The 12,774-nt window shown below is 45.3% G+C and overlaps 1 protein-coding gene across 1 annotated transcript; it reads left to right on the forward strand.

Moving 5' to 3' along the window:
* The first annotated feature begins 73 nt into the window (after positions 1-73).
* Positions 74-1,502, forward strand: LOC122397471 (glutathione S-transferase-like). The gene is made up of 5 exons (XM_043396628.1): positions 74-96; positions 589-737; positions 834-1,001; positions 1,120-1,265; positions 1,335-1,502. Exons 2-5 carry the CDS (start codon positions 599-601, stop codon positions 1,500-1,502), a joined length of 621 nt encoding a protein of 206 aa, XP_043252563.1. The 5' UTR covers positions 74-96; positions 589-598.
* The last annotated feature ends 11,272 nt before the right edge of the window (positions 1,503-12,774 follow it).

Here is a 12,774-nt window from a genome sequence, read left to right on the forward strand (position 1 = left end):
TACGAACGATGAAAGTGGGGGTTGCATATAATTCCCACCAAAGCATAGAAACCGGTTAGTCTTCGGTGAATTTCGTACGTTGCGTTTGATTTATCGGTAAGGTAAAACCGCGTACTCCCAAGACGATAACGATCGAAAAATCTCCCAAGATCAATTTTATCGGTCGATCGAGCGCAATTTAAATCGGAGTGGTACTTTCTCTAAGCTGAATCGTTTATACAGGTTCCATTTGTATTAACCACCATGCTTTATCAGCTTTGTACATTTTAACGATCTCAAGCGTGTTTCGTGATGATTAGTGACATCTGTCGAAAAATGTTACAAATAATATAACTGATAGATAAGAGAGACTAATTGCAATCAAGAGCATGTAAACGATAAACATATCACGTTTTATATGCAGAATCATATTTACACGCTACTTCTATTTATACTTCGAAACGTGTTTCTCGCTCTTTATTCTAGAAATAATAAATATTTTACTTGTTGCAACTTTCATTGCATCTTATGCATCGTTTGTAAATAATTCTCGTCTTTTGTATTCGACTTTGAGCGTCGTCGGTGATGTTTTATCCGTTGTATCGTTAGATTGGCGAGAATGACAGGATACAAATTGGTGTACTTCAATGTGATGGGATTAGGAGAGCCCATAAGGTTCATCCTCAGTTACGGTGGCGTACAGTTCGAGGACGTCCGGATGACATACGGTTCCAGTGAATGGTTCAGCATGAAACCAAGTACTTACGCACGGAACGATCGTGATCGAAGCGTTCTGCTTTGATCGTCGGTTTATACCGCGTTCCGTGATTTTTAACGTTTTTTTCTGTTTCCAGCGACTCCGTTCGGCCAGTTGCCCGTGTTGGAAATCGACGGGAAAGTTTACACGCAAACGTTGCCTATTTGCCGATACCTGGCCAAACAATTTAATCTGCTCGGCAAAACCGATCTGGACACCCTGCGAATCGACGCCATCGCGAACGCTCTTCACGATTTTAGAAAGAGTAAATATTGATTCCGTAGCCGGGCAAATTGATTCCTTTCTGTCGATGCACTTGCGTAAATACCGTTAAATCTCGTTCGATTCCGCGCGTACGTCAACGACAATTCTCCATTTTGCAGTCGTGATATCGTACTACTACAAAGAGCAGGATCCTGCTCTGAAGGCGAAGAAAAAAGTGGAAGTGCTCGGCCAGACGGTACCGTTTTACCTAAACAAATTGGAGGAACTGGCCAAGAACAACGACGGATATTTGCACGGTGGCCAAGTAAGAGTTCTTGCGTGCCTAGAAATTTTTATTCGAACTCGAGGTTGATGATGCGTTCGATGTTTTCAGCTAAGTTACGCGGATCTGTTCTTCGTTGCCATTTCGGACGCGATAAACACCGGTTACGAAGCTGATATCACGAAGGACAAGCCACACCTGAAGGCCCTCAAAGAAAAAGTTTTAGCTTTACCGAGTATCAAAGCGTACGTAGAGAAAAGACCGAAATTGGAGTATTAATATTTCACGAGTGTTTCTTCGATTCTTTTGAAAGAACGTTGTCTAAACATTTACGTCCATTTGTAATATAAATATAACATTATTAAAATACGGTCTTTACGTCGATTTTACTCGCCAAACTTTCCTCGCGGTTTTCCAGAAATGCATCGAGATGCGTTTCAGCTGCATTTTAATAGATTCTGTGCTAGAAATGTGTACGTACGTCTTCCGCAGACTGCTCTCCCACGAGCGAAGGTGTCATAAGTAATCGCTTAAAGTGCTGGAAATCTTATACTCCTTTCCTGGGAGCAAGTTTCACTAGAATGAAAAGGAAAGGGGAAAAACATTTCATTCTTATTCGCCATTACTAATGGACGCGCTGGAGTGATCTGCTGTCTTTTCCTGTATTCGTTTACACAACTTTCCCTTCTTACGTATCCATCCTAGTTGATCTATTTCTCTACGCTGCTTTGTTTGTCTTACTATTATAATATGTTTGTGCTTGTGTATTTCATCATTGTGCACACTACTTTTACATAAAACACATGTAAGCTGTGTGCACAATAATAGAAGTTTAATATTTAATTGGCTACGAGCGAGGGTCAGTAGCCAAACGACTTAATATATCGAGAGGACAAGTTGAATTTCGCGCTATTCGTTTGGAATTCCTAATTTATCGACAGTCGTTTACAACGCGATCCAACTTTTTATACAGAAGCGATCGTTGGAACGAATCGAATTTGCACCGACTTAAATTCATCGAAACGCAAAGCGAGAACTAGCAAAAGTTCAAAACGAATGCCTGAAAATATTTTACGTCGAAACATTTCGCGCGCCCTTCTTTCGAAACGCACGAATGACCTACTGACCTATTTAACCCGATCGATCGAGATATCCTCCGGCTCGGTTCCTCGTCAGTGTCTAGAGAATCCATCGCGTCTCGAAATACTGGCTGGTATCGTTTCTCCATCGGTTTCGAACGACACGTATTTTCGATTTAATTCGCGTGTAAGATCGTTGGTTCTCGACAACGGTCAGTGGCGCCTTCGCACGGGGAGCGGGTGGCGGCAGCTGGTGGCAACGCGGCCAATCAGCGCTCACGAATGATCGCTGCGCGTCGAGGGCTGCGCGACCGTCTCGTAGCCGCGGAGGCGTCAGTGTGCGCGCCGCGGAGAGCCAGACAGACAGACATCTTGTAGTAGAATTTAGCGGCGTGGTGTTTTCGACCGTGGGTGTCGGTGTCACGGTTTCGTGTCGCGGTGCTCGTCATTACGGTGTCATCGCCGTCGCCGTCGTCGTCGTCGTTGTCATCATCGTCTACGCCGTCGTCGTCGTCGTCGTCGTCGTCGTCGTCGTCGTGACCGTTCTCCCTATGCTCACGCCGCGCGATCGTTGACGTTGTCCTCTACCTCGTCCTTATTAAAAGTCGTCGTTTACTCGGCTGTCGTTCCACGAAGGTTCGATCGTGCTGCTCGGTGTGGTGGTACGCGGTCGCAAGACCCCGTCGTGCTGGCCGTGCAGCTCGCGTGGTCCAGCGATCCAGTTACTCGCCCCGCAAAAGGCGTTGGTGGTACCTTTCGTCGGGCAGAGGGAGCGAGTAAGAGCGAGAAAGAGAGCAGAAGAGGAGGTGTACTGGTCGGTCGGTGTCGTAAATACACGGGGAGCGAGAGGGACACGGCAGAATAATTTCTCACTCCGCAAACGCCCAATGAACAACGCTCCGGAGCCACCGATGTGCCGCACCGTGCGATAACTTCCGTCACCTCTCCTCCCTCCCCCACTCCGTGCGTGTGTATGTGTGTGTGCCGCGCCGGGCTCTCGAGGTGAAAATACCGCCCTCTCCTTCCACCCAACCCCCCGTTCGAGAGGAAGGTGCTACCTCGCACTAGTAACTACGGCCGGAGGAATAAGAAGGAAAAAAAATACTAGCGACCGAGTGACACGTCGAGAGAGAGTGCCAGAGAGAGACGATCCTGTGACCGGGAAAGAGTGAAATAGAGAAAAGAAAGAGAGCGAGAGACCGGCGCCCACCCGTCAACCATCCTGATACAGCATGACCTCGAACAACTCGCAGAAGCTCTCCACGACGGAACGAGTGGTCAAAAGTAAGTGATACGATATTTTCTCAGTCCCGATCGGCGACGTTATTATCGCCGCGTGCATCGTATGCGCCTCCGGCCACCTTGGCTTATGGTGCGTGACGGTGTACGCGCGATCTTAACTTGCGTGCGCGTGTGTGTGCGTGGCCCTGCGGCCTCGTCTTTTCCGGCCACCTCGGTCGGTACGTCAGTACTCCGCTCCGTGTTTCGCCTCGCGTTTCTTTCCTCCCTGTCGCTCTGTAAACCCTTCTCTTGGACAATATCGCGATAACACGCCGGGTACCGATCGTGTCGCGGCCAACCATCGGCCCCGCGACTCGTCCAGAAACGACGGGGAAAGAAAGTAGGCGCGTCAAAACACGTCGCGTGTCGTACAGGATTGATTTTCTTCGTAGCTTCGCGGCGCCATTGCTATCGACCTGCCAGCATTCTCACTGACCCTCCGAACCACGCTTTTCCACCCTGATCCACCGCGTACAGTCCCGTGTACGCCTGGAATTTCAGAAACGGATTCGTAGAATTTCGCGTCGTGCCAACCGCTCGACCAGCTTCTCGGTTTATATCCCCCCTCACCCTGCCCCCCCGCCCGTCTACCCTGCGCCACCGTTTCGCCCCCGCGCTGTGCAACCTAACCTAATTCGCGTTTTGCCCATCAACCACCTCCTCCCCCGCCATCTTCTTGTCTGCAGAGCCGTGCGTCTCGCGCGGTTAGCCCCGTTTCCACGAGGTCGAGGAACGGAATCGTCTCGAGGACGCGGCACGCCGCGCTCGAGGATTTCGCGTCTGGACGTCGTTGTTCGAACAGCTGACCGGCTCGCGTGTACATACGTACATACGTACATACGTGCGCTAATGCGTGTTCGATGTAAATACGCGTTCGTGGCCAGGGATGCCATCATTGGCGGCGGTTCGCTTTTTCACGGCACAGGGAGGGGGATCGTAAACACGACTGCCTTTTACTTTCCTGTTATCGTACACAGCGGAGGGGAACTATTCCTATCGATCAACATTTCCCTCGCCGGTGTCTTTTCGTTTCTCGATGTTTCCGACCGTCCTGAATCCAAAAACGCGCACACGCCTCTCTAGATATTTAGGGTTTCGTGTTCGATCCTATTCATATATTATACTACAAACACTTGCATCCTTTTCGAAATGTAGTTATCGACATTTTATTGGTTTTAGACTCGAACGAATTTCGACCAGAGCTCAACATTATTTTCCTTGAGGCTTCCAGTACTACGAACGCTCGAGAAGCATCGTAATTCGAGATAAAGAAACCTATGGTGACACGCCAGGGATTTTTTAGCGGATAGTGTTTCCGGTCGTTGACCGTAGCAGACAGGTTGATAGTTTTTGTGCTCTTCTTCGAGCGTGGCGTGTGCCGGCACGCACAATGCTCGACCCTCGGGTGTATTTTCATTTTATACGAGTGCACGCGCCGAAGCGTGCATTGTCTGGTGTTCGCCGATACGCAGGCATGCCCTTTTTAGCCGAGGAGGCGTGCTGACCCACATTGCTGCCGAAAAGGGGAACTGGTTCAGGACGTACAGGTGGCAGGCACTTGGGGTCGTTGACCTTTATTGCGTGGCGCCCTCCGCGTGTTTTTCTTTCCCCCACCGAGCCACTGGTTACTGGAAAACTCGAACCAAATTAACCCTTAAGGGTTAAGACCACTTTTTCTTTTGGATGAGTGGAAAAGAGGATAGTAATATTCAAGAATGTTATTAACCATGTCGTTGAGTGTTAGAAAAAAAAATATTTATTCAGAAATAGTGCAGGATTTGGTGAGGTTAAAATAAACAGGGAATCCCCCGTGTAATCCGTACGACGTAATACTTGAATTTTACAGGCAGCATTAGAAACGCGACGGTCGATTTTCAGCGTGATCCACCGTGTAAACACAGTTGTCTATAAATGTATACAAATACGCCTCGTTTGCGTTACGCATTAGCGTAAAGCGCAATATCTTCCGTGATGGATCGGGGGGGCTTGTTAGCGGCTGAAAAATTTAAAAGCATCGGTCTACCATTACCAAAATACAAACGTAAGGTCTTGAATCGAAATACAGTTTAGAACAAGAAAATAAACCGGAGGAACTTGATTTACAGTCCACGTCGCATTCTTTGAATACCCAAGTATTGAATCGGTGCATAAAATATTCGAATTATTTTACCACGAGTATTTAAATCGCTGCTATTCTCAAATATTCGAGTACAAGTAGGATTAAAAATAGCTCGTGCTATAAACGTCGTCCGTTTAGAATGTTCGTGTATTTTAATATTTCATGTTTAGTTTAAGTCATCGTCCAGTTATTTTATTTTGAGACCATTTTGGTGAAATTTAAGGAAAATATACAACTAAAATTTCTTGATTCCCCGATGCTCGTTATAAGCTCAAAGTTCGAAGCAAATTAAGCTAGAAGCTGTCGATGAAGTATAAGTATGGAGTTTGCAGATTGATTTGGTTAATGATAAACACAAACTTTAAACAGTGCTTTCGTTAAGTTTTGCAGTTAATCTGTTTCTCGATGCAAACACAACGAGCACCAATGAATAATGAATAGAGACTTTGCGAGTTGATATACATGTTATCCATTAATTATGGGTATCAACTTTAAATATTGATGCTTGTCGACCATGTTCTCATAGAATACACACGATGATTAATAAATCATCGAAACAGAATTTGATAACCGATGCTCTCGTTCTCCTTAACCTTATCTAACAGTTCGATCAATCTAATGGTTCAGCATTCGAGGAGAATAACGTAATCCAAGCTGCTGCTTTATATAAATAAATAATCGAAAGGAACGATTTCGCCGATGACACGATTATGCCTCCAGAATTCTATTATAAAACTCTGGAGGGGGACAGAAAACTATGCCTCCGATAAATTACATAATTCGTTCTGGGATTTTTTGTTTTGTTTGTAACTCCAAAATAAAAGAGTTACAAAAATAAATTGGCACGTCGTCCAGGTTTTGCTGGTTGACTCGTCGGTAAGGCTGACTCACAAACCTTGTCTTCGTCGCGACTAATATTATTAATCGAGACCTTAGGTTTCTAAGACAAATGTTGTATCGAGTAAATACAAAAGAATTGCTCTCGTAGAAAGTTTCAGGAATTTGTAAACGTGTTAGAGATTTGTGAATTTTATTTATACAATTTCTGGGGATAAATATAATGTTTCAAACGAAGATTTTCAAGGATTTACAAACTTAACGACACCCAAAATAAAATGGTTGGACTTTTTCCCGTCTGTATCGCCGTTTTCGAACACTGTGCTACGATTTAATGTCTTTGAATTTAGGAGTCTCTGCTTGCTCGGCGGATGGGTATTAGACCTGTCGACGTTAGGCGAATTAATTCGAATTTGGAAGTATGTTCTCGATGATCGAGGTTCGAGGAACACGGGTCTCCTCGATGTTCACGACTGTATCGTCAAGCGATCCACGTAAGATGAAACGGAGTAAAAATAGCCATCGCCTCGGTCACGCGTGCGACCGCGAACTATCAACCACCGAATATAACTCATTGTCATGACGCTAATATCGTAATTTGGACCGTCTCCAAGCGCGGCCGACGATTAACGAATTTTTAATGGGCCTTTCGATGATCCAGTCGCGCGCGATTCGATCGTTGGATCCATCAACGCGACGCTCGCGCGCGTTTTCCTTCGATCGTCACGTCCAACGAAAGGATCGTACCGCGACTCGGGGCTTAATCGGCTCAAATAGTCCGATATTGTTGCTCTCGCCAGCCTGGTTTTCCATTAGTCTTCGATTACGTTCTCTATTTTTACGTCTCGTTTTATAATGGTCGCAGGACTCCGGCTCGTCTTTCCAATTAAATCTATAATTCCCTATCGTTGAACGCGTTTTCGCGCGGGCCAGGGAGCACAGCGTCTCGTCGAATAGTTACATAAAATTTTATTACCATTATTGATTCCGTTTCTTCTGCTCTGAAAGCGATGCAAAGCGGCTCGAGCGTGGCGATATTTGCTTCGCGATTCGAGAGGTTAACCCGATTCTTAAGGGATCAGGGATCGTTCGAGTGTCTCCGGTAATCCTCTGTTTTCAGATTTCGTTCGTCGGTGTCTTTCACGAGATAGGATCGTGCTCCGCTCTCCGACACAGTATTTTACCAGTTTCTGGCGTCTAGGATTCTGCATGCGCCTAACACACGTCACTTCTTAGTCGTTCGAATTATCCCTTTTCACTGCGAGTTGTTACGGCTTTCGACAACTGCTGTCGGTCGATGCTCGTGCACTAGCATCATAGAACAGGACCACAGTGGCCATTCATTTCTCCGAAAATAAAGGATTCGACCCGTTGCGTTACAAGTTAATTCGTGATTCTTTACATTCGACGATTCCTCTTCTCGGTATTCTAACTTGGAAAGTCGCGACATGAACGGTTCTGAATTATTTTCGAGGCTGACGACAGGACGCGTAACCGCTATTTACCCGCGGACAATTACCGAATTTAAAAGGCATCGCGTTACACCGGCTCTCGCGTTACCGAGCTAATATTTTTCCAGTCTAATTGCGTCTCCAGTCGGTCGCTGGCTAACCCAGCCAGACGGGCAACGACGATATTTCTGCACCCGTAGAAATTTACGCGATACCGTGTGTGTCTCGTACGCGCGAAGTAGCGAAACTCGCCCCCGCGATTTCAGCTTCTACCTTAGCCTCGACACGTGCCGCGAACGATTGGACTCGATAATTGCCCGTTGACTGAATTACGCCGACGAATTATGGGCGTGACTTCCATTATCGAAGGGGATATTGTCTCCCGGAACACTGTTTTCGGCGTCTGGACACTCGACCTTTTTATTTCATTACGTACGACCATCGATTTTTAAGATATTGTTTTAATTTGGTCAAATAACCAACGTCGTTCATCAATGGCAAATTGTAGTATTACTGTAATAAATTTCTAAACACCGTTTGGTGAACGTTTACCGGTTTAATTGCGCCCGATTTTGGCGCCTCGACGATGCATATTCTATCGACGAAACCGTTCTCCGACCGTTTTGAAATCCTCGCGAATATATGCAGCAGTTTCTAACGAAATCAAAGAGCTCGCAGTTCGCCCTAGGCTTTCGTTAATTGCATTACGCAAACGGAATTACGGAGTGAGGATCGGCCCTTTAAATACCAAATTAAGCCAAGGTAAAGCCTTATTAATTGCGTTTGTTGTGAAATACAGCGCGTATAAACTAGTGATATGTTTTATGCGCTCGGAACGAATCGTAAGAATAGACAAATCGTCGCAGAGACTGTCGAAGCGCACAGAAGCAACCCCAGCAACTGGAAGTAGGCTGTATTTATTTTCTCTTATAAGAATCTGGGCCTCGACAACGAGGCTCACGTTCGCCAGGGTCATTTGTTTGTGCCTAGAAAAATTGCGTCCCGTTGCACGATATTCCTGTCCCGATGCATTCTGATTGCGTTAAATATGCAGAGTGTACGTGCTCGTTCGATTCTCGGGTGTCTTCCTTCCCTTCGACTCCGCTTCTTCTCACGTTCGAACGTTTTTTTCTTTTTCTTCCTCTCAGTTTGTCCCGTTGGATTCTCCTTTTCATGCTTCCTCTTCGTCCTGACGAACTCTAGAAATAAACGGGAGAGACGGTGCAGCGCAAATTGCTCTTTATGGAAATTGACTTCATCGTTGTCGCTTCGTTTCTTCTATTTCCTTCCCCCTTCGATCGGTCGAGGAATAGGAAATTCTCTTTTCTTTCCAACTCCGTTCACGTTCCGGATTCGTTTAAATAATAAATACGGTGACGAGATCTCGAAAAACGAGGGTAATTTCTCGCTGGAGCGTGTATCGCGTTTCGAAGCTCGCGAAATCGGAGCTACCCTCGAAAAGGGCGTCGCTCTGTGCTGGATTGGACCAAATAACGTTTCGGGTTTTGCGGAAATTTGAGTACATCGATGCTACATACAGATCAGTCTCGAAGAATTTTTCAAAATATTTCGAGTTTGTTCAAAGGTAGAATTTTTCTGGCGTTCCTTTTGCCTTTGGTGTTAATCGGAATAATGGGGGAATTATTGTTATCATTGGATCTTATCGAGGGTGGAAATGTTTTAAAAAAATTGCGATGCATCAAGATTTCACAATAAATCCGAAACGTTGCAACGAGGAGCGTCCAATTTGGCATGGTGCGATGAAATTTGCCATTGCATAATGTTCGAACGATGTGACAAAGAATAGGGAACAAGAAACAGAAAGGCTAAATAATATTGTTCCCGCCAGGCGTTGTAATTTATCGTGAAACACAATCGAGCTGTTTAAAGGCTCGAGAGGAAAATGTTTGCGGTTGACCGGTAGCCAACCGACGACTGCCAATCATCGTTTACACGTCCTATCCATTTACACGTTCATTTACAATTATCATAAATTTACGGCGACTACTATTGCAACGTGATTCCGTATCATTCATAACGATACAACGAATCGCGATAGGATCGAGCTTCGGGTTTTTATCTTGGGATTTTCGCGCCAAGTCGTGGCAAAATAACGTTATCGTCCGTGCTAATAACAAGTTCACGGATGTGCTGAATGACTTCTGTCGTAAAAAAAATACAGGTTTCTCGCGTATTTATAAGTCAGTGAAAAAAACTCGCGAATCAACTTTCGATAGGATTGTACTATTAACTACTAACTCGAGCAAATTCTTTTCCAAGGGTCAATTACAACGTTAGAAATTCCAATAACTTAGCAAGAGTAACGATCGAACGTTGCAAATAATTTTTTTATCCACGCGTACCGAAGGTGGCGCGATCCTACGAGCTGCAAAGTGAAATCGTCGAAATTGACATTGAAAGAACGAACGCGATCGAACCTTGACAGCAACTTTGTCGGAGTTGCTGTTGCGTAACGGTGAAAAATATTCAAGAATTGCAACAACGTATACATAAGCGCGGTACCGTAAGAAATCAGCCGCGAGTGTCAAATGCGCGAGCCAATCGATGATACGTAATATCGACGCGCGTGTCGCAGCCAATGGAGGCCACATCGAACAGCTGCTAGAACTCTAGATGCTTTGATCCGAAACTCTCTCGAAAACAACCTATACACTATCGTTTCAAGCTCTTAAGGGGAGAGACTCGTGTAAAACCATTTTATCCAAACGTGGACTTGGTTGAATTAGCGATTCTCGAACTCTTCTATATTTAATTTCTAATATAGTCGTTAGAAATCGAACGTTTATAAGCTTCTAGAGGTTTTGAAATGCAAAGAGGTGGGTTTGAAAGCCACTGTGGCGGATCGAAATAAACCCTGGCGGTAAACGAACCGATTCGATCGAAGTCAGCCATCAACGACGGAGATTCCTCGGTCGCGAAAGTGATAAATGAATCATGGCGGAGTAATCCAGCGATTTCAAAACGAACACGACGACGTTATAGATATAGATCGGGCCGCTGCGCTGGATGGTCCGGGGATATCGCGTTAAATATTGGAACGGGCCGCGTAATTCCGGCGCATTAATCTAGGATTTGCATCATTCGACGTAACTCCGCGGCCCGTTGTCGCGTTATTTATTAAACGAGAAACTCTTCTGCCCCGCGACGATCCCGTGTGTCATTATTTGCCAACGGTGGCGGTCTATAAATATTATCATAGCTTCATAATGCCTGCCTTCCTAAGCTATTTTCGTTTGCTCGAGCGACTTGCTGCCGATCGCTTTCTCGACCACGCGGGAAACGATACCCGGAGTCGCCTAAACGTCGAGAAACACGTGCCTAAACGATGTATTCGTTGCATCGTGCTCCCATCCTCCCTTCTTCCTAGCAACTCTCTGGAAGAGATATGTAACAAAATCCCTTTATTTCCTTCTCGATGTTATTCCTCGAGTCTTTGTTCCTAATCTGCGATCGTCAGAATGAATTGTAAGAGGATCCCAACGCGGTGGAATCGCGATCTAATCGCACAGAGACGTTCGATTAATAATTTCCTTCCGGAATTCGCGAAATGTTGATTCGTGCGTACTTTGCTCGCGATAATTGCTACACAAGCACGACCGCGCGCGACCGAAGAATTCATGCGAGCGTTAATTACTTTCAACTGCAGCACGTGTTTACCATTTACACACAGAGCCTGATAAGATCGGATAGAACCGGAGGAACAGCGATCGCGATAATAATATTCGAACGTGCTCCAGCACCTGTGACCCAATTCCATTCGAACAAACGGCGACTTTGTTTTTCTTACCTCTCGAGCGGCGCTAGAGCTTTCAATTAGAGCGGTGGAATAAAGTCTCGAAGGTGGGCGAGAACCGGTGTCGTTATCGATGAACTCGAGCCACGTTCGGTCGTTGCAAGAGAAATCACCGTCTATGGGGCTGAATATAAACCGCGTTAATGACACACGGACACGGTGCCCGACATTCGTGACCCGAATTCGACGAAATAAAAATAATAAGGAACCAGGAACCACGGATTCTTGGCAGCCAGTTCGAAATACATATATGTATCGCGTTCTGGGGTCCCTCGATTCGTCGATCTCGGGGGAATCTTCGATCCTCTTTCTAGAATTTCTAATCAGAGATCACTACGAACGTTGCTTCCGCCCTTGAAAATAGGATTATTTAATTTAAAGAGGTAAAAGGGTAGAAGGGTAGAGAACAACGGAGTGCCGTAAACAATATCGAAACGGGAATTGAAATTAATTTCAACTCTGTTACTCCATGCTAATCGGGATGGTAAACCAGATAATGGATTTGTCAATGTTGAAACAGATTTAATCCGGTCGAAGAATGTGATATTCAAACGACCTTTAAACAAATTGTACTATCTTATCAAAATTTAACGCCCGTTTATACGTCACTATCTGGATCAGAGTTGCTCGAAACTCGTATCTAGATAAAGATTACGAACAATGAATAAAAGATAAGCAGCCGTTCGTTCGATAAAAATTGCAATCTGAATTATTATATTCCCGCGATTGAATGAATTCGAATAACCGTAGGAAATAAATTGCAGGTTCTTTTCTGCTCGTTCGTTGTTCGTATGAAATCTCGTACAATAACAATGATTATCGGACTATCGTAAACAGAGGACGATCACGCGACAATAGGGTTCCGTTTACTATTATTCTATCAATCTGTTTACTCGTACGCCCCCGGAATATCGTTTCTCGTGTCAATCAATGCCGCAATTTGTACCGTTCCGTTATAACAAAATAAAAT

This window comes from Colletes gigas, unplaced genomic scaffold, assembly GCF_013123115.1.
Source record: "Colletes gigas isolate AHSC1104 unplaced genomic scaffold, ASM1312311v1 Colletes_gigas_Sc00001, whole genome shotgun sequence".
NCBI lineage: Eukaryota > Metazoa > Arthropoda > Insecta > Hymenoptera > Colletidae > Colletes > Colletes gigas.